Source organism: Parus major, chromosome 4, assembly GCF_001522545.3.
Source record: "Parus major isolate Abel chromosome 4, Parus_major1.1, whole genome shotgun sequence".
Classification (NCBI taxonomy): Eukaryota; Metazoa; Chordata; class Aves; order Passeriformes; family Paridae; genus Parus; species Parus major.
In genome coordinates this window covers 27,163,527-27,182,954 of record NC_031771.1, presented here as the reverse complement: position 1 = coordinate 27,182,954, position 19,428 = coordinate 27,163,527, and the positions used below count along the sequence as shown (strand labels likewise).

Genomic DNA, 19,428 nt, shown 5'->3' with positions numbered 1-19,428 from the left:
CAATCAGAGGGCGCGGAGGGCGGGCACGGACACAATTGACAGGCCTCGCCAGCCAATCGCAGCGGGGAAAACGTGCCCGGCACGCGAGCGCTCTTTAAAGCGGGCGACGGTTGGGCGGGCGGGGACGTGTCGGGCCCGCGCGCGCCGCAGCCGCCGCTGGAGCCGTTGGGACGGCGCGCGCTGCTCCCGCCCTCAGGAGGGCGCGCGGCGCCGCCGCCGCCTCAGCGCCCCGGCACTCCCTTCCCGCTCCAATCCAAACGGGTACCAGCTCTCGAGATCACCCTTACTGCTTTCAGAACCTGGCCGCTATATTTCTTTGTATCCTTAGGCTTTTATCTGATCCGAAATTGCGTATTTGGGCCTTGAGGATGTGCTCTGGCGTGCACTCGTGCTTTAGGGAGTGTTAAGGCTTGCTCAGGTCCGTGTTGACCAGTAACACCAAATTGAAGTACCACTGAATCAGTGAGGTTCGAAAAGACCTCTGAAAAAGTTAAATCCAGCCTATGGCCGAGCACCATCGTGTCCACTAGACTGTGGCACTAAGTGCTGCCTCCTGTCTTACACAGGGATGGTGGCTTGATCGCTTCCCTGGACAGTCCATTCCAACATTTGATCACCGCCTTCTGTCAAGGAATCCTTCCTAATGTCCTAAACTTCCCATGGGAGCAGCTCAAGGCTTCATCCTCTTGTCCTGTCACTGGTTGCCTGGGAGGAGATATGGCTGGTTTCAAACCCTGTTGGCTCAGTTAATATTTTAGTCTCTTAGAAATGAACCCCATGAGCTTCACAACTGCAGCCACTTGCCAAGCCAGTTGGGTTGGAGGCCCTGTGCTTCTGGCACTGCTCCTGAACTCCTGACACAGCTCCTTAGGGCTCACGTGGCAAGGCACACATCAAATGTACCAGGGTTAATAAAGGGAGTGGGATTAGCTTGCAAATTCTTTAACTTGTTGTAATGTTGTGGCCTGTTTCCCCCAGCTAGCAAATTAAAGGCTTACAAACCAATATATGTTCTCCAAAACCTTCTCCCCCTCCCTTTTCCTAAGGTTTACATGCTCAACTGCACTTGGCAGAGCTGCACTAAGGCAGAGAATCCCTGAAATTTTACCTTCAGGACATGCAGATTCATCTTTATTATGAATATGTTCCAGAGCTTTTAGCAATCTCACTTAGAATCTGTACTGCCACAGAATTGCCACATCGTCATATTTGACATTTGGTCATTTGAGTATGCTTGTTTTTCAAAGAGAATGCATGTTGTGCTTTTATTAATAATGGCATGTTACCACTCATCATGTAATTCACCAATGGTATGTCTCCATTTAAAAGTTTTGAATGGCCAGCATACCAAAGGTATTGCCTTCAAGATTAAGTTTCAGCACCTTTTCATTTGGTTTTTGTTTGGTTATTTTCCCCCCCACACATCTAAATCAGTCACCAAGCCTCTCACAGGAATCAGTTTGGGGTATATTAAGTCACGTAAAGTTTGTAACATTTTGACTGCTGCTCTGTGTCCCTGTTAGCTTAGAGACTGCTCACACCCTGGCCAAAAACTCCATGTGTCTCAGTTGTTATCGGTGGTGGGGAATACTGGAGGAATGCAGGCAACCTCTTTTAGATATAAAAAAACCAAAACCCACCAAAACCCACAATTCCTCAGCATTTTCTTTGTATTTCAAGTGACGCCTTACTGGATAGTCTGCCATCTACAGCCATTTCTGGAGTACAGCAGAAGGCCTCAAGGAAAACAAACAAATTTGCAATCAGGTTTTTCACTTTATGGCAGGAATAAAAGAGAATATAAAAATAACTGAAAAGTATTCAATCTTTATAATCTCTAATTAAACATCAAAGGTGAACATAGGAACTAAAGACCCCTTCCTTTCTAAAAGAAATTAATCATCCTTTTCTTCCTTTGTTCCCCATGTGTTAATTTGGGATCAGAGTTCTAAGTTCACCCTTACCCAACAGGTGTATGCTGCTTTTCTTTTACGATCTGACTATTCACTATAATTAGGCTTTACTAAGAACAACAGTTTATGCCCTGTATTTTTGTTGGATTTTGCTGTGACTCATAATCTGAGTTTTTAAAACAAAAATAAATTTTAAATAAAACTTCATTATTTTTCCTAATAAGATATAATTTACAGGGAAATGTAATATTTTTTATTAAGTCAATAACTATATCAGGTAACTTCAAGTCTTCAGAAGAGATTTTACACACCTGAAAGTTTTATTCAGTTGGTTTTCATGCACTTTTATGAAAGAATGAGAAAAAAGAACCAGGCCCAAAACATATTTTGGTGTTTATCCCAACATTTCTTTTTTTATTGCTCTATTGAATTAGTACCTTAGGACATAAGTTTCAAACCTGATAAACAGAAATTTATTTTAGGATTATTTTACAAGAATTACAGCATAATTTACCAAAAAGCATTCAGCACCGATTTTGGTTAGAAAATAACCTTAAATTGCAAATAACATACAGTTTTCCCCAAAGCTTCATACAGTTCCTATTAACACTGAGTTAGTTTCCTCACTAATGTCTAGTTGCAACACTCAAGAATCTGATGGATGAGGAATGAGGGCAGTCTTGCCAAGATTATGACAGAGATTCTTTTGGCTAGATTTGAAAATGTGAAAGAGGTCTTTTTCTTACACATTTTATTTTATAGCACTGCACCAGACAGTGCTTTTCCTTCTAAGTTATTTTAGGTAGCTCTAACACAGAAGCCCTTGATATTTAACTTCTGTTTTATTAGAATGCTAGCAAGTCCCACCATATATATTCCTGGAGTGGGTTATTACTGCAGTTGTAATATACTTTAATAGAAGCATTAGCTTTTTTTCTGTCAGTGTGAATTTTACTATGGCCTGGAGCAGGAAAAGAGGGTAATGTAGTATTTCTCTGCACTCTTGACACGTTCGATATGTAGGTAGTAGAAATACCTTAAAAGGAAGCAGACATCCTTTGAAGTTTAGACAAAGGTCTCTGTAGAAAACCTAGACATAACATGATTGTAAATCTAAATATAGTAAGCTGTCTGGAAAGAACTTCATTTCAGTTGATCAGTCCATTTTATTTTGGGTTTATCAAGCACTGCAATGCTTTTTTGTTAGGATCCTCCTAACAAGGCATCCTAGTGCCTAAAAGTTTTTTTGCTTAAAAAGCATGTTTTGTTCTCGTTCAGCTTTCTGCCTTAAAAAGTTAGAATCTTTTTAATTACAAATTTATAAGATCTAATATTGCTGAAATGAGCATTTGGGGGAACAGAATTTTAACTGTAGAAAAAACATAACACAGAGTTTCTTTTTTGGTAAACCACTTCAACACACGTGATTTTAACATGCAATGTTAAAAGATATAAAATGAAGATGAAAAAATGGATCCTGGAGCAAGTTCTGTCTTCACTTTGATGAGTACAAATGTCAGCAATTGCACTGATATAAATTGAATTGAATCAACATTAAGCCAATATTTCTGTGTGTAGAGTGATGTAAAATGTGCATTAATAAAGTGTCAACAAACAAAATCTCTCTTCTTGTTTTTCCCTTCATTACGTCCAGAACTATTGCTGTCTGCTCTCTCTAAAAACCTGGGCCCTTCATGACAAAGCCATGCCTTTTATCACTGAGCAAAATGGCATTTTTCTGGCAATACAGTTAAGCTTGAGAGGGAAGGAGCAGAAGGGAACTTCTGAAAAAGTAATACCACAACAGGTTGGTGGAAGAAGTGGTGAATGTTAGGAAGGAGAAGTGAGGAGAGGACGGGAAGGAGGAAAAGGCCAAGGGAGACACAGAGAATTCTGTGCTACAGCACTGTGGTCTTTTGATGTTCCACCATACAGAATGCTTTCCAGTCTGCCTTTTAGGCAGACGTTTCAAAATCATTCTGAAACAGAGATATACCCTCTTCACCTCTGAGGAGGAGGAACTGGAGAGGATTGGCAAGAAAATGGCTACTGCCACAACAGGCTTGAAACCAGGGTTTTCTTCACAGAAAGATGTGAAACACAAAGGACTACAAAGCAGGATTCCTCCCTCACACCACTGGTGTGTCAGTCCTCACCGAAGAGCTTAGGAAGATCAGACACAGTCCCTGCTCAGTTTTTTATTTCTCTGCAAATATTGCCAAAAAGTACTTGAATTTATGGTAGTTTCTGTGAAAATTTTAGAGTATATCTCAGCACTGAAACCAAATAGGTGTTGAACTATAAAGTCTTTGGTCGTACCAGATCTGAACTAGACAGACATTAAGTGGAAGTTCATTGGGGAGTCTGAAGACTTTTATATCACATTAGCTTTTGAATATTAAATAATTCTGGAAATAAATTACATTGAATGCAACAGTAGACAACAAGATGTCATTAAACTTTTCGTAAATTTAAATATTTAAAATACCTTTTGAGTGATTTGAAAAGTGAAAAGAGTTCAGTCTTTCTTCAGGCTGCTCATACTTGGCTTTGAATTCCTGTTTATACTGAGAACCCTAAAAGGCATGGATGTATCCAGTTCACATCCTTTTAATTTGCAATCCAGCTGCTGTGAGCTGCTAGCTAGCTCTTAGGTCACGAAATTCTGGACTGTCAATACCAATTCTAGTTGAACAACTTAAGAGTTCTGTGTAATTTTCTTTATTAGGGATGTAGTGCTCTCCTTGGAGACACAATTAAGAAAGCCTGAAGTAATGTTACCTGTAATTTTATGTGTTTCTTTCATTTATGTATCTACACACATTTTTATATCTTTAACTCTTATGCATGCATTGAATCCCACAACTTCTGTTTGTACAGTATTAAGTACACCTAACAAAATGGTTTTTAAATGCTTTTCTGTATGTAGCTATTGTCTTTCTTTATGAACCCTAGTGACACAACCAAAACTGTAGAAAAAGTAAAAAACTGGAGAAAAAGTAAACGGAGAATCACTAACTACATTGTGGGCAACTATATACTATAGTAATAACTGTACTACAAAATATAGAATCAGTGTTATGCAGCTTAACTGTTCCTTCATGATTTCTGGTTAGATGTTACAGCAGTTAAACAGGAATTCAAAATCAACATTTCTAGACTTCCTGAGCAGTTATATCAACTTAGTAAATATCTGACTTACTCATTCTTTAAATGCGAGTTCCATAGGTAACTTCAGAATTTGCTGGAGACTGTGCATGTTCCTGACTCTAAGAGGGCCGCTAGGTGGGAGTATGTTATCTAAAAAAGCTCTTGGTCAGCCACAGCAGTTCTCATTTTGGAGGAGTTCCACTCCTCTTTTCCTGGCAGCCGGGAGATGCTGCAACTCTCTTCACACCACGTTGAGCTGATGGTGATCGATTTGGGATTTTTCCACTCTAGTCTGGACACTGGCCGCTGGGGAGACGCTGCCTGCCTCGCTGCACCTTTGGCCCAGGAGGATGTGAGCTGGAACAAGCAAAGTTAAAGACTTCATAGAATCATAGAGTTGGAAGGGACCCTCAAGGATCATTGATTCCAACTTCTGGTCCTGCACAGAACAGCACTAGAGTCACACCCTGTGCTTGACAGTATTGTCCAAACACCTCTTGAATTCTGCCAGGATTGGTGCTGACTACTTCCCTGGGGAGCCTGTTCCAGCGCCCAACCACCCTCTGGGTGAAGAACCTTTTCCCTAATATCCAACCTAAACCTGCCCTGACCCAGCTTAATGCCATTCCATCAGGTCCTGACACTGGTCACCACAGAGGAGAGATCAGTGCCCCTCCTTGTCCGCTCACAATGAAGCTGTAGATCACACTGAGATCTCCCCTCAGTTTCTTCTCTAGGCCAAACTAAGTGACCTCAGCCACTCCTCATATGACTTCCCCTCCAGACCCTTCACCATCTTCCTGACCCTTCTTTGGACGCTCTCTAGTAATACTACAAGTGCCAGCCTTCAAAAAGTCTATCTCATATCCAGACAAGGAACACCAGCTAATTACATAGAAAGGCCCGGGGATACAAGTGAAAATAGACTTAGAGGATCACCTTGCTAACATAAAAGCTAATAGTAATTAAAAAAAAAAAAAAAAAAAAGACCTTGTTAAAATATATTAAAAGCCAAGCATTTGCCAGAGAGAGAACTGGAAGGTGATAAAGAAAAGCTCTTTTGAGGAATTAGGCTATAGGGAAAAAAAAAAGTTGTAGGAATATTCAACACAAAAGTGATAGAGCATTTTTCAAAGTAAGCTAGTTCTTTTTTTAAAGGAACAGAGCCTCACATTAGTGCTAAACTGAGAATACAATAAAAGGCATTTTTAGCACAGATGAGTAAAGCACAACTTTGTGGAAACAGCAAAAACTCTGATTTTCACATCAGGAATATCTGAGCTGTGAGACTGTAAGTGGAAAAAAAGTAATGCAAATGATTATTCATTGTTCCCTGTAGTACAAGAAGGGGAGGGACAGCTAATGTAAGAAAAACAAATTTTTTAAAAGTGCTTTTTCATATATTATAAGTTATCTTGCCATACAGCCTTTCAAAGGTCAGGCTGATAAACTAAAAATGGAGTAAGAGAAGTTCACACAGGGTAAGAGTATTAAACATTATGAAATGAATGCAAGCTCTAAAGCTGAAAGTTTGCAAATTGTAAACTTCAGAGAACATATCAAGAATCTATCTGTACCTGTACCCTGTCCTCAATTGTTCACTGTTGCTAATCGGTGGAAAATTATACTTTGCTAAACTGACTTTCAGATATTGCCAAGGTCATTCCCTATTTCCTCTGATGGTAAAAATTCGGCCCTCATTTATAAGCTCAAGGTGCTTAAAGGTAGTAAAGTTGTTAATAGTGTCTGGTAGTCTTGCTGCAGATCTGGAATGAGTGTCCATTTTTCCTAAATAATAATGGGAGTAGCTTTGTTCACAGAAAAAAAAATCTCAGAAGCAACCTGAAAGGTGCATTGCCTAGACCAACAAAAACGTTGGTAGAAACAATGGTGACAGTGCAAAACCATCTGTAGACAACTGCCTGAAAAGGTTTGAAAAACTACAAAGAAAAAAAAAAGAGCAGTTTTTGATGCGTAGGATTCTTCGAATCATAATTCTGTGTAAAGTTCATTATTACTGGGGCTTGATTTCTGAACATCATTATTAAATTTTCACAAGATTTTGGAGAAGTCAGGGAATTGGTGGCAATATTCCATATTTAATTTTTCTCTCTATGAAGACAGTAACAAAGCTCCTGTTTGTTTTAGCTGGAAGAAACACAACCCAGTGATGCTGCTGTAACAAATAAGCCCAGAGTACTACATAATTAGTGATGTAATGGTATAACTTTTAACTGTGCAATCTTAATTATGCAGGTTTTTTTTAAGGAATTTCTCTTAATATTTTTTTAATTAGGATCAAATGTTTTTTGTATAGATAGATACTTTGCTCACACCCCATGTTCCCCTCCTGCTCAGTTATACACTGACACAATTAATGTCACAAATCCACTGTCTTTCCAATAAGAACAGACTGTTGTTGCAAGCACAGATTTGTATTTAATTGGAGCACGTAGTACTGTCTGTTAGAGAGCTTTTAATGCAAAGATTCCCCAAAATGAAAAATGCAAACTAGAAAATTACTGAGGGAAAGTAACTTCTATAACTGGTTTGGGTGGATATTTTCAGCTTGCTAGTAAAAATCTCTTTGCAAGTAATAAAAACCTCATTATAATTTTGAAACACGTTTCATGACTATGCATCAGCTCTACTGCCTGTGCAGTTCCCAATGGTTTAACAATATTAGTTACTGGAACTGCTCAAAGACATCAGAAATAGAAACCCTCTGTTCCTTGCTGGAATTTCAGCTCATCAGCCAAGCAGAATTACTGCTTTCTCCAGGCAAGTTTTTGAAAAGACATTATTCCCAGCCTACACCCTGTCTGTCAATACATGATGAAATTGTCATTCTAAAATAGTTACTTGTACAGTGGAGTGGTTCTTTCTTTCAATACACTGCGACCAAACCTACTTACTGCCAGAAATTTGGATAGTAACTAAAAGAATACAAACAACTGTCTTTACCACGCAATCATCCGTGATAAATGGCTGATGTACTGAATGAAGAAATGTTATTTTTACCTATTTGTCAAGGCCATGTCCTAGTTTATTACATATTTGGATTTCCAGAGCAGCGGAGGTTTGTCTACATCCCAAGGTTGATGAAAAGATGAGTAATGGTATGTGGTTACATGACTGTGGATATCACAGGCTACATCTTCATCTATACTTCAGGGTATTGCAACCTTACACACTTGACAGTCTGAGATGATTTGCAGCCAGCCCTAAGTGAGACCTTCAGGCTCCTCTTCCAAAATTTGAAATACTTTGGAAGGGACTCCTGAGATACCATCAGAACTGCAACCTGTATAACTCACCATGAATAAAAGGAGGCTTGGGATGGAATTGAAACAGTCTGGAGTGTATCTGCATGATTCAGATCTCTTGCTTCAGGTGAGCAGGTATGACTGCAGTACAGGACAGGGTCACACAATGTTATCTGTTCAGGCTCCAAAAGAGAAAGAGCTGGGATAGATGGTGCTGAACTGAACAGCCATCACCCCCTAGGGCTAAAGGCACTGTCCCATTTCTCACAGCCATGCTATTTCTGGTTCTGGAGGTGACCAAGCCATCCTTGGCTCCAGGCTACATACACAATGCATTATCACGTCATTTAGACACTAAATGAAGTGGTTGAAATCAGGCGCCTCCCTTCTCCTGAATATTCACCTGGAGCTACCTACAATCCAGTCTGCAAATATAAATGGCAAAAGTTACTCTGTTTAATATCTAACTCTGCTATTTCCAGCAGGAGTGCAGGAAACTCCTCATTATCTTCACATCCACATTCCTTCTTTTGATTCAAACTAATTACTAACTTTTTCCTACTGTGCAGGAGTAGCAGACCCACCGCTCCCTCTATTTATGTTTATGTTTAATGGAAACGTGCAGGTACTTTCTGCAAAACTGCAAAGAACATGGGTGAAAATCTGAGTTAGGTCTCAGCCTGTGCACAAACAGAAGATAAGGTGGCTTGGCAAGTTTAGCAAAGCATAACCTTTCATTTAAATGTATTCTTAATTACATACTCTAGTATGCCTTCTTAGCCTCACAGAACTCTGATTTCACATGAAGAGAAAATGCCTTCTGGGGAGGGTCCGTGCACTTTATTTGTTGGGCATGTCCAATGCAAAAAACCTACAACCTTATGCAAATATTAACCAAGTCCCAGAGGTAGCCAGAAATCAGAGAGATTATTATTGTCCTGGTTTTAGAAATGGGAAAGAGTTAAAAAGGAGACACTGTAGCCAATACTTTGGGAGGTACAGCAGGTTATCTGCTTTAACTAAAAGGAGTTGTTATAATGAAATCAACAGTGCAGTAAAGAAGCAGACCTCTGATCAAACCAAATAGTCTCTCCCTTATTTCTACCTGAAAATTTTATGAATGACTTCCAAAAATGTCCCAATCTTAGCAGTTTCTGACTGCATCTAGAGATCTGTTTCCCATTCTGAATATCACTGAGGCCAATAGACCATGAGAAGTGACACCTGCCTTTGGAGATCCCAAACAGAGCCTGTTTGAAAAGTGGACAGAGAGCCATTTTGGCCTTCTAACTGAAAGTTGCAGGTATTGTCTGACTTGATTAAAAAAACCCCAAAGAAATCAATCACTGTCCTAAACATGAGACTAAAAATAGAAAAGGTAGCCACCCCATAGCCTTATCCACAGTCTTGTGAACCCCTGCAGGATGGACTGAGAAGGTCCTAGGTACAGGTCTCCCAAATGCCCAGAAATTATGTAACCACCACGTTTTTTTTCTACTCTTTGTAAATTGGCATTGCTGTTTCCATTCAAAGTTCTGCTCAGTCACAAAAGGGCTTTGGGTAACAAATGGGGATGTCTATCTTAAAATTCTGGCCAGGCTTATCAGCTAAACAAGGTCGCAAAATAGGTTTGCATATTTGTACATGGCCATCCATGTTTGCATTATTCCAGTTGCAGCACCTGGCAACTGGCACTCTCTTGGAGGATGCCATGGGTCAAGGCAGGCCAGGGGGTGCTGCTCATTAGAGGTGAAACAGTGGGGTAGTTCAGCTACACACAGTGAACCACCACGTAGTCAGGAAATGGACCCCCGCCCAGCTCATTCACTAGGTTAGCTTACAGCCTGTGGCATTGATGGCATACTTCAATTTAAGGGAAGCCAAGTTAATCCTTTTAATCTCTGTGCTAACATGCAACCTCACTGCAAGCCTCCTAAACTCCAGTTGGGCACAGGAAGGCAGACAACGCTGTGCCCTGCATACCCAACTAAGTAGCATCTGAGTCTCCAGGCACACACTTCTGCATTCACTGACTTGTCCTTCATCACACTTAATATGCCTTGCCCTTGCAAGCAAAATAAACCTGCATTATCTGCCTGTCACATTCTCATTGCTTTGTTCAGACCAAGCACCAAGTTGTAGGTGTTGTGATGTAGTTGTAGGGGACTGTGCAGCTGGTTTTCCCCAGATCACACCATCACGGAGCAGCCAAGTATAGTTTTGTGGTTTACAGATACACAGTAAAGAAGAGGTAACTTCTGAAACAAAGCTACGTGATTAAACAAAGTTCTCTTTCAAACAGGTGAAACATAAAAAAGCTACCAAAAGTCTTACAGAAAGTTTTCTACCCTGTGAGACACAGAAACAGTAACTCCAAACCCCCAGTTTTGTCACAGATGGAACTGTGGTAACTGCATTCAATGGAATTCTGACTTAAGCTCCTAAAGGTCTCCCCACTTGTCCCACTTCTCCCACAGTCTCTGAGAACTCAGGACCATATCCTAAATGCTCTCTTGACTTCAGAACTGAAGCTACATCACAGAACACAACAGAATTTTTTTTTTTTTAAGAAATTATGCCAACAAAAGCCTTTGAATACTTTTAGTGTTCCATTCCTACAGCAGAGGGGATCGTTTATTCTACCAGCACAATGCTCTGAAAGATATTTGTAAGGCTGACAAGAGACTGGAATGCACTACAGCAAAGAGCTTCAAAACTACTAAGCTCTTCTATCTTCACTTCCCATCGGAAAGCTCATTCATGTTAAATGCTCAGATGAATCAAGTCCAAATCTATTACAAAGCATAATGAGGAAATGCCCGAGTCACCTGAGAACTTTCATTTCAATGGATAAAGGAGATGCTAACTAATGACTGTCTAACACGGTTCTGTATCATCCAGTGGTGTGTGATGCTTTATTTAATGTGAGAACATGCAACAAATAATACAGCACCATATAATTTCTAGAGATCACAGTTCTAATGTCTCTCTTGTTGCTGCAGTTTGCATTCTAAAACCTGTCTGGACCATGTCAAGTCACACACAAGTTTAATTCCCTCTTCCCTACCCCCTCAGACTTTAACAAGTATTACTATGATTTTGTTTTCATTAAAAGCCTCAACAGTATTTAAGTGTAGCATTCTCCTTCAGCACAGGAGAATACAGAGTGAAATCAAACAGCAGATGACTGTTCACTGCAGAATGAGTAATTATTTATGTTCCAAGCTAAAACAAATGCAAACAGAAAACCAGAAAGCACACTGTTCTAACGTCTTCATTTAGTAACTTACCTTTTTTTGTTAATTTCTTTTAAACACGGGTTTTCTAAAAGCATTTTGGACCTTACTCATTTTATTTTTGTTTTCCTTGGAAAGCCTGAAGTGAAACATCTATCCTTTAAACTTGATGTCCTCACTACTTGCCTTTTCCAGTGGCATGAGGTGATGGTTATACTCCTTCTCCTTTCATTACATATTCTGGTTTAACCACACAGCTTTTCAAAACAGACCCCGCTAAAACGAGCTATGCCTCTGGATTTACACTCCCCATCACTTAACAGTTACTGATGAACAATTTCACTTCTAAGCACACACATTTCCCCAACAGCTGAACTTCTCCACAGTTTTCTGTGTTTTTCTTGTTATAACTAACTCCTTCATTTCAATGGCATCACAGTTGAGCTCAAGTCTGAAATGCAATGCTCCAGCTAGTGCTTATTTTTACTCAAGTAATTACAGAAAAAAAAGTTGACACTGACATTTACCAAAATATTTCAGAGCACAAACACCACCCGCTGAGCCGAACATGAAAATTCATGCCTGCTAGTCTTGTTTCTCTCCTCAGAGTATGACTGATTTGACTCATGCCTGACTTTAACAAAATTTCCAGATCTTTGCTAGAACTGTAGTTGGTAGGAAAACTGCCTGAACATGCAGCTGAATTTCTGCTCCTATGCCCAGATTATCACTTGTCTTTGATGAAAGGATACAGCAAAACATTCTAGACCATTTCGTAAGTTTAAAACTTTATAAGCTGAAGGAAAATTCTCTACTAATACATCTGAAAGCCTGCAAAGAACAGCTTCCATTTCATTCGTAGACACCTTATGAAAATCCCAGTTTAGTCAATCTGGATGCTTTTTGCTCAACAGTGTTAGCAGTGCAGAAGCTCCGGTCCTTTGATACTGAAGCTAGAGAAGGAACATTTCTCTGCCTTCCAAGAGTCCCACGTGTGATTCAGTTGTTGGTCATGACCCCATTGTTTATTGTATATGTGGATTGTAAGAATTACTGGAATTCTTATAAATCCCAATTAAATAAAGGGTAAAAGAAAAGCCCACCTGTAATCAGACACCATGTAACTGCATGTTAATGGCCTGTTCAGAGCCCTACTGGGATATCTTAGAGTAATGCTACAGCATTATACTCAATTTCAAGAGGTCAGTAGACATTTTTAAATGAATAAAATCTATTTATATAATTAGAGTTATGACTACAGCTCATGCCTTATTCACAGCAAGTAAAAAAACCACACAGGAGTTTATGTAAATATTACTAATGCATACACTATGAAAAAGTAACTCATGTAAATTAAAAAACACCTTAATTTCAAAAGTTTACCAGAAACAGTTACACTGAGCATTGCAATCTTTCAAAGCAGAATAGAAGTTGTTTACAAGGATCCAGCAGTAATTGATATCCAGCTGCTTGGAGCTGTGCTGTCGATTGAACATGTAGTGAAAGCTGGGCTGAAATCCCCTCTAATTTGATGGCAGCAGGAGTCATGCTGCTCTTTCCTATGAGCTGGAATTTCATCCCAGTCTTTACATTCTTTGTCAGTTTTGATGGAGCAGCCAGAAGACAATGATTAGAGAGTAGCCAAGTAGACTCTCAGTTCTAAAAATCCAACCTTCAAGCATCTCTAAGGTCTAGGGGAAGGAGGAGGGGGTTTATAGCACAGTTTAAAGGAGTCCTTCTAAAAATGGGCAAGTGGCCATATCAGCTACAGAGCTGGTGGCAGGACACTGCACAGCATTAACAGAATAAATCTGAGGCTGAGTCCTTGGTGAAGACACCATCATACTGGCCTTTAACTAGAAAGGAAAGCAGGCACAGCATGTGAACAAGTAAGCACATGTATGCACACTCAGCGTTCCAGGAGCTGAAAAATTTCTCTTCATACATAAAAGACCTTGCTAAGAAGAAAAAATAGCAAAGGTTTTTACCATTTAAAGAATTGCCTACATAAACTTGATTTCAAATCCAACTTTACACATTCTTGGTAAACTGAAAGGCTTCAGCATTTGAAGATAAAACATTTCTATCACCAGCTACTGGCTTGAAAGTGAATGCTTACAAGAGATGAGTACAGAAAGACATGTTCTCTTTCACTGAGAAAATGTTTTAAGGCAATGTCCAAAGTCACAATATAGCCACCACAGAAACTGCTCCAATGGTCCCTGATACTTTACAACACCTACACAAGTTCCACTGCTGAGGAATGGTAGGAACTAAATTGGTGCCTGCCCTCCTCCTCCCTGCAATGTGCCCTGGAATGCTGGAAATGTCCCAACATCTGTACATCACTAGTTGACATAAAGCTAGCAAATTTCTTCTACATCTCCTAAATCCCTCTGTAACCATTTATATTAGCCATATTAGCCACTATCACAGGCAAGGAAATAGGTGAGGAATTGCTATCTTTCTTGTCACTAACCCAACAAAAAAGTCGTTCAATAAGGTAAAAAGTGTTTGCACAATTAATACAAAGACAGACTTCTGAACATTTCCCAAAAGGGAAATGACTTCAACTGGTCTGGCCAGATGTGCTCCTGCAGCACCCAGCTCAGGGTTGTTTTTTCTTCTTTGCTCTCAAAAAAGAGTCAATTTACTTGCATTTCCAGCAAGGAGTACTTTAGGAATGAAGATAGTAATTTCTGAATATACACTGTATCTATAAACGGAAGAGGTAAGCAGTTTGTTCTCCATTTCTGTCCATTTGTGGAACTCCATCATCCATTTTTATTAATAGTTATGGCACCCAGATATTAACTGAAGAGCATGAAGGATGTCATTAGAATAATTTTTGGCTAAAGACAAGGAGCAGAACTGCATCGCAACCCTACTTTTTCCATGATTTAAAAGTGTGTTAAAATATACCAAGATTTTCAGGAAATCTGTTATTTGGCTTACACAGTAAGCTATGCCTTGTGCACTGTGTTCTAGACAAAGTTGTATTTTAAAATGGTGCACAAAGTTAAGAAACTTTACATGATGCCAGTGAGTAATGTGTGCTTTCATAAATACAGTAGTATACATCCTATATACAGACACTGAATGGAAGCCTCCAGAAAGGCTGTTAGCCAGCCATCCACAGGAAGAATGGAATGAAGATGGTGGGGAGCGTGGTGGAGGGTGCCACACCTAGGCAGACAATTGACGCTAGTCCCACAAGCACCGACGCGAGCACACTCCTCTGGTCCCGAATAATCATCTTCACAGTCTCACAGAACTGGAAAAAAAACAAACAAAAACAAAACAAGTGCAAAAGATGAGATTTAAAGAGGAAAGCTTGGCTGGAGAGCTGGCGATGCCACTCTCGGGACAGCTCTCACACGGGCTCACCGGAGGGAGGGGAAGAGGGAAGAGCTGGGCTGGCACCGCATCACCCCCGGTACTGCCCGTGGCTCCGGCTAGAACCTGTAGCTTCAGACAGCGTTTTAGAAGCGTTTTAATTGTTCTACTAATTCAGCTTCGCTTTCCTCGCCGCTTGAAGCCAGCCGAGGCCAGGCTCGCCGCCGTCCCGAGCAGCTCCGCGCTGGCGGCACTGCCCGCTGCGGGAAGAGCGGCGGCAGCGGCGGGCGGTACCGGCAGCCCCGCCCGGGGCCCGCGGCGGCCGGCCCAGCTCCGGGGAGCGGGGTCGCCGGGGGAAGGGCGGCGCCGCCGCTGGCCGGGCCGTACCTTGTCGGTCTGGAAGCTGACGGAGGCTCCGTATCGGCAGTAGGTAACGAAGTGCTCGCAGTTGTTCCAGAGCAGGCTGTAGGCCGTGGCGCCCACCAGCTTCTCCGCCCGGCGGGCCGCCTCCTCGCTGCCCAGCACCTGGTCCTCGAAGAGCCGGTCCATGTGGTTGACCAGGATGCTGCCGCCGTAGGCGAAGTCCTCCACCGTGTCCACCCGGACGCTGGCCGTCCTGGCGATTACGCCCAGGATGAGCCGCTTGTTGGTCACCACCTGCTGGATCTGCCGACGGTCGCTGGTGATGGAGGGCAGGATGTCGGGCATCAAGTGGGCGACGCGGTTCTCGCCCAGGTAAATGCCGAAGTGGATGAAGAGGGTGCGGGGCACCTCCAGCAGGTCTCCTCTCTTGAAGCAGCTGGTGTCGTAGTAGCCGGGTGCAGGCGGTGGCGTTTCCCCGCCGGAGCCCGCGGGCAATGACCGGATGTGGACGAGGAGCATCAGCTTCTCCAGCAGCAGCGAGGCCGCCTGTGGCACCGGGTTCTTCATGGTCAGCTGGGGAAACCCTTGGTGCTTCCGAGCAGCGCTCCTGGCCCCCGGCACCGCTTTTCTAGGCTACCGGCGGGGCGGGGCGGGCACCCGGGCCGGCCCACCGGGGAGCGCCCGCCCCGAGGACCGCCGGGCTTTACTGGGGGGCGCGGCGGGCACCCTCAGCCGGCCCGGCGTCCCTCGGTCCGGCCGTGGCGGCGGCTCGGCCTCCGGGATTGCGCGGTGCCCGCAGCCTGGAGCCACCCGCAGCTCCGCCCCGTCTACCGCCCGTGCTGCCCAGGTAGAAGTGCACGGAGAAGTGCGGGGTAAAGCCCTTCACCCGCCCCGGGAAGAGCAGCGAGGGGCTCCCGAGGCCGCTTCGTGCACCTTCCCCCGCCGGTGGAACCCGAGGGGCTCCGGGGGCCCAACCCGGCAGTGGCGGGGGACAAGCGGCGACCGGATCGGATCGGGGCGGGCCGGGCGGGCTGCCAAGGGTGCTCGCACGGCGGCGGGACTGGGGAGGGAGCGTCTGTCTTCCCTCAAAGAAAACAGGTCTCCGAGGGAGAGCGGGAAGTCACATTTATAAATTAATCCGCCCCAAAGGTCCGCCAGCTAAGAAAGAGTGGGAAACGGCGGAGCGACATTCCCGTGCGTTCAGTTTCATGCTAATCCATTATGCAAATGGCTAAATCCTGGCAACGGAGCCCACAAAAGAGCAGCCCTGTCAGGTCAACAATGCCGCTGCGACGGAGGCTCGGAAGTTTCAGTAACCGAGCAGGTTCCCGCCCCCTCGGGGATGGCGGGATGATGGATGGGACAGACATTCATCTTACCTGGAAGATGGCAGGGCGCGGAGAGTGGCAGGGGAGGTGGCCGTGGCTGCAGCCTTTCACCGAGTCCCCGCCGTCGCCACCGCGCCCCAGCCCGCTGCCATGGATCTTTGTTCGTGCCGCAGCCGCTCCGGCTGCAGGGGGGAGCCTTCCCCTCCGAGAAACACGGAACGGGCAGAGGGAGGGGGAAGGTGGAAGGATATGCGCGTAAGAATGCTGGAGAAGTTTGGTGGAGCATCTTCCTTTAAACTCGGGCAAACGCTGCAACCCTAGGATGCCAAATACGAAACGGGGAAGCGGGAAGAGTAGCACTGGTGTGTAACAGCTTGGCAGCTCTCCACAGGCAAACCGCGTTGAAACAGTAGGTTATTTTTCTCTCCTCAGTCACTTTAAACTCTGTGGAACACGAATGAGATCTCTAGACCACCCCAGAGTTGTAGAATCCCATTGGTCACACCAGCAAAAAAAGCGAAAATGTTCGCTATCCCTTTTCTTTCCATTAGCAAACAATTCTGGTATGATTCGGAAGGCAAATGGGATGGAAAGGACATAGCAGGTGAGAGCCTTCTACCATCACAGATTCTGAACCCAGGTTCAGGATCTTGTAAACATGAAAGCTTATTGATGAACCAAAAGCAAGTTTTTCCACTTCCTCAGTAAAGAAAATATTGCAGGGTAAGGGGTTACCTCACTACTTGTTAACAAAAAACAGTGGCTGGTTCCCTTCTGTTTCCTCCTGCTTGGAGCAGAGAGCAGCTTCCTGGGAAGCAAAGACTATCCTCACCTTGCTTCATCTGCAGAGGCCCCACATAACCTCTTGTTCACTTGCTGATTACAGGCCAGAGCCCCAGCACTACCAACAGAGTGATCAGGCCTTTGGGATTTTCTCTGGAGTCTTAGCCAAATTTTTATGCAACAGAGGCTTACCCCTCTCAAGCCCCCTAGTTCAAATCACATCACTTACAAAAGAGAAAATACCTTTTAGATGTAGCTTATGATGCTGGTACAGGAACCCTGTGGATTAGCCACCAGCCACACATGATTATATAATTGAGTGTATTTTCAAATCCAGATTTTAAAAAAACATATTTGGAAAGTCTGAAGCTTTTTCTCTTTGTAAATAAAAATGGGGGAGAGAGAAGGAGGAACTTCTCATTTTTTGCTAGTGCATTTTTTTAATGGATGAGGGGAAAAAAAATTAAAACACCTCATCCTCATAAAGGGTCTCACCCATTTGATTGTGGTCAAAGCAGCTGGTCCAGAGCTGCAGCCACACAAGCTTGTCAAAGACTCCACAGAAAGTCCTGGCACAGAAAGGTTCCCATCTCCCTCCTGTGTGGATAAGCACCATTCCTGCCTGCTGCCATCTCAAGATTCCCCCTCTCCCCTTCCCTAAAGCTGTCTAGGGAGTGTCTGAATGGTCTTTGCTGAAAAAGGTGGTAGAGATGCTTCAGACCTACAGCTCAGGTTTCTCTTCCTTGTCCAAAGGAAGGTAGAGGAATTAAGCTGAACTCCCTGGCGGATACAGACAATTCCTAACAAGATCTTTCACATGGAGGCATCCTTTGTTTGCTTTCTTCATGCCAGTTAGCTTTAATCCCAAAATCAGCAGGGTCCATTTCAAGTAAATCCGGAAAGGAAACCAGGATGAAACTGAAGAAGAGCAATTGTCATGGCGAACCTCGAAGTCTTACTGCATGGGAGGATTTCAAAGTAGTAAGGTGAAAGGTGTGACATTTCCGCATTGTAATTTCCTCATACCTAGGGCACTGAAGAGCTTCCTCCCTCCCCCTCCAACCACTCACTCACTCACTCACTCACTCACTCTCAAGCCCAGAAACCCCAGTGAACAAGCCCAAAAGGCGTTACAGAGCAGGTGGGTCTGTGGAATCTACCCAGGTAGTGCTTTGCCACTACCTTGCAACAGTTTTGAGCATTACTGTGTGCAAAGCACTTAATACAACACATCAGAGTAATTCCTGAATGAAACCATTCAAATTCTTGAGAAGCAACCTGCAACCCAACATTTTTCTGCTTTCAAACCCAAGGGGCTGCACTTCTATTACTGTCGAACTTACACAGTACAATGTAAAGTATACTTAACATATTTTTTTCATCTGAGAAGGGGGAGAAAGCATGTACTTTAGTGGAAAAAACATCTCTACTGGAGATTGCAAAACTAAAAATATACATTGTGCATCAAACACTGGCACATCCTCTTGGCTGACTTTTGTATAATAGCTTTTGTACTTTTAGTACACAAATTTAAGTAGGAAAATCACTTTGGAATTTGTTTGGACTGTTATGTGTTGTGGATTAATTTAATGATAAACCTCATGCTTTATTTTTGAGTTAGGCTGCGATGCAGTAAGAAAGCTGTGAGAGGTAAGAATGCAGCCTTTGTTTAGTAGAGCAGATGAGCCAAAGTACAAAAACTTAAGAGGTGTAAGCCAGTTTCCATTACACTGAAACTCCTGTATTAGAGGGAACCTTATTTTATGCACTAGACATTACAATTTCCATCCTGCTCTCACAGCTAACACAGCAGGGAAAAGGCAGGAAAGGCGGAGAATTGGAAGGGTATGTTCTTGCCTGTATGAGGAACAGACCTGGTTTAACAAGCAGGCAAGATGAATTTAAACTGACTGAATTTAAACCAATGCTGACTGCATACATGCTCACCTTTGTGTATAATTTATATTTTACCAAACCTCTCTCAATTACTCAAGCTTTACTTTCAGGTCATGTGGGACTGCTAAAGCAGAGTTTCCTGAATTCAAAACATGTT

At 43.0% G+C, this 19,428-nt stretch overlaps 1 protein-coding gene across 1 annotated transcript; it reads right to left on the bottom strand.

Moving 5' to 3' along the window:
• Nucleotides 1–10,865: 10,865 nt before the first annotated feature.
• On the bottom strand, nt 10,866–15,903 carry LRAT (lecithin retinol acyltransferase). The gene is made up of 2 exons (XM_015623607.3): nt 15,289–15,903; nt 10,866–14,839 (listed from the first exon to the last, which is right to left on the bottom strand). The coding sequence occupies exons 1-2, from the start codon at nt 15,829–15,831 to the stop codon at nt 14,687–14,689; spliced, it is 696 nt and encodes a 231-aa protein (XP_015479093.1). The 5' UTR covers nt 15,832–15,903; the 3' UTR covers nt 10,866–14,686.
• Nucleotides 15,904–19,428: the final 3,525 nt, after the last annotated feature.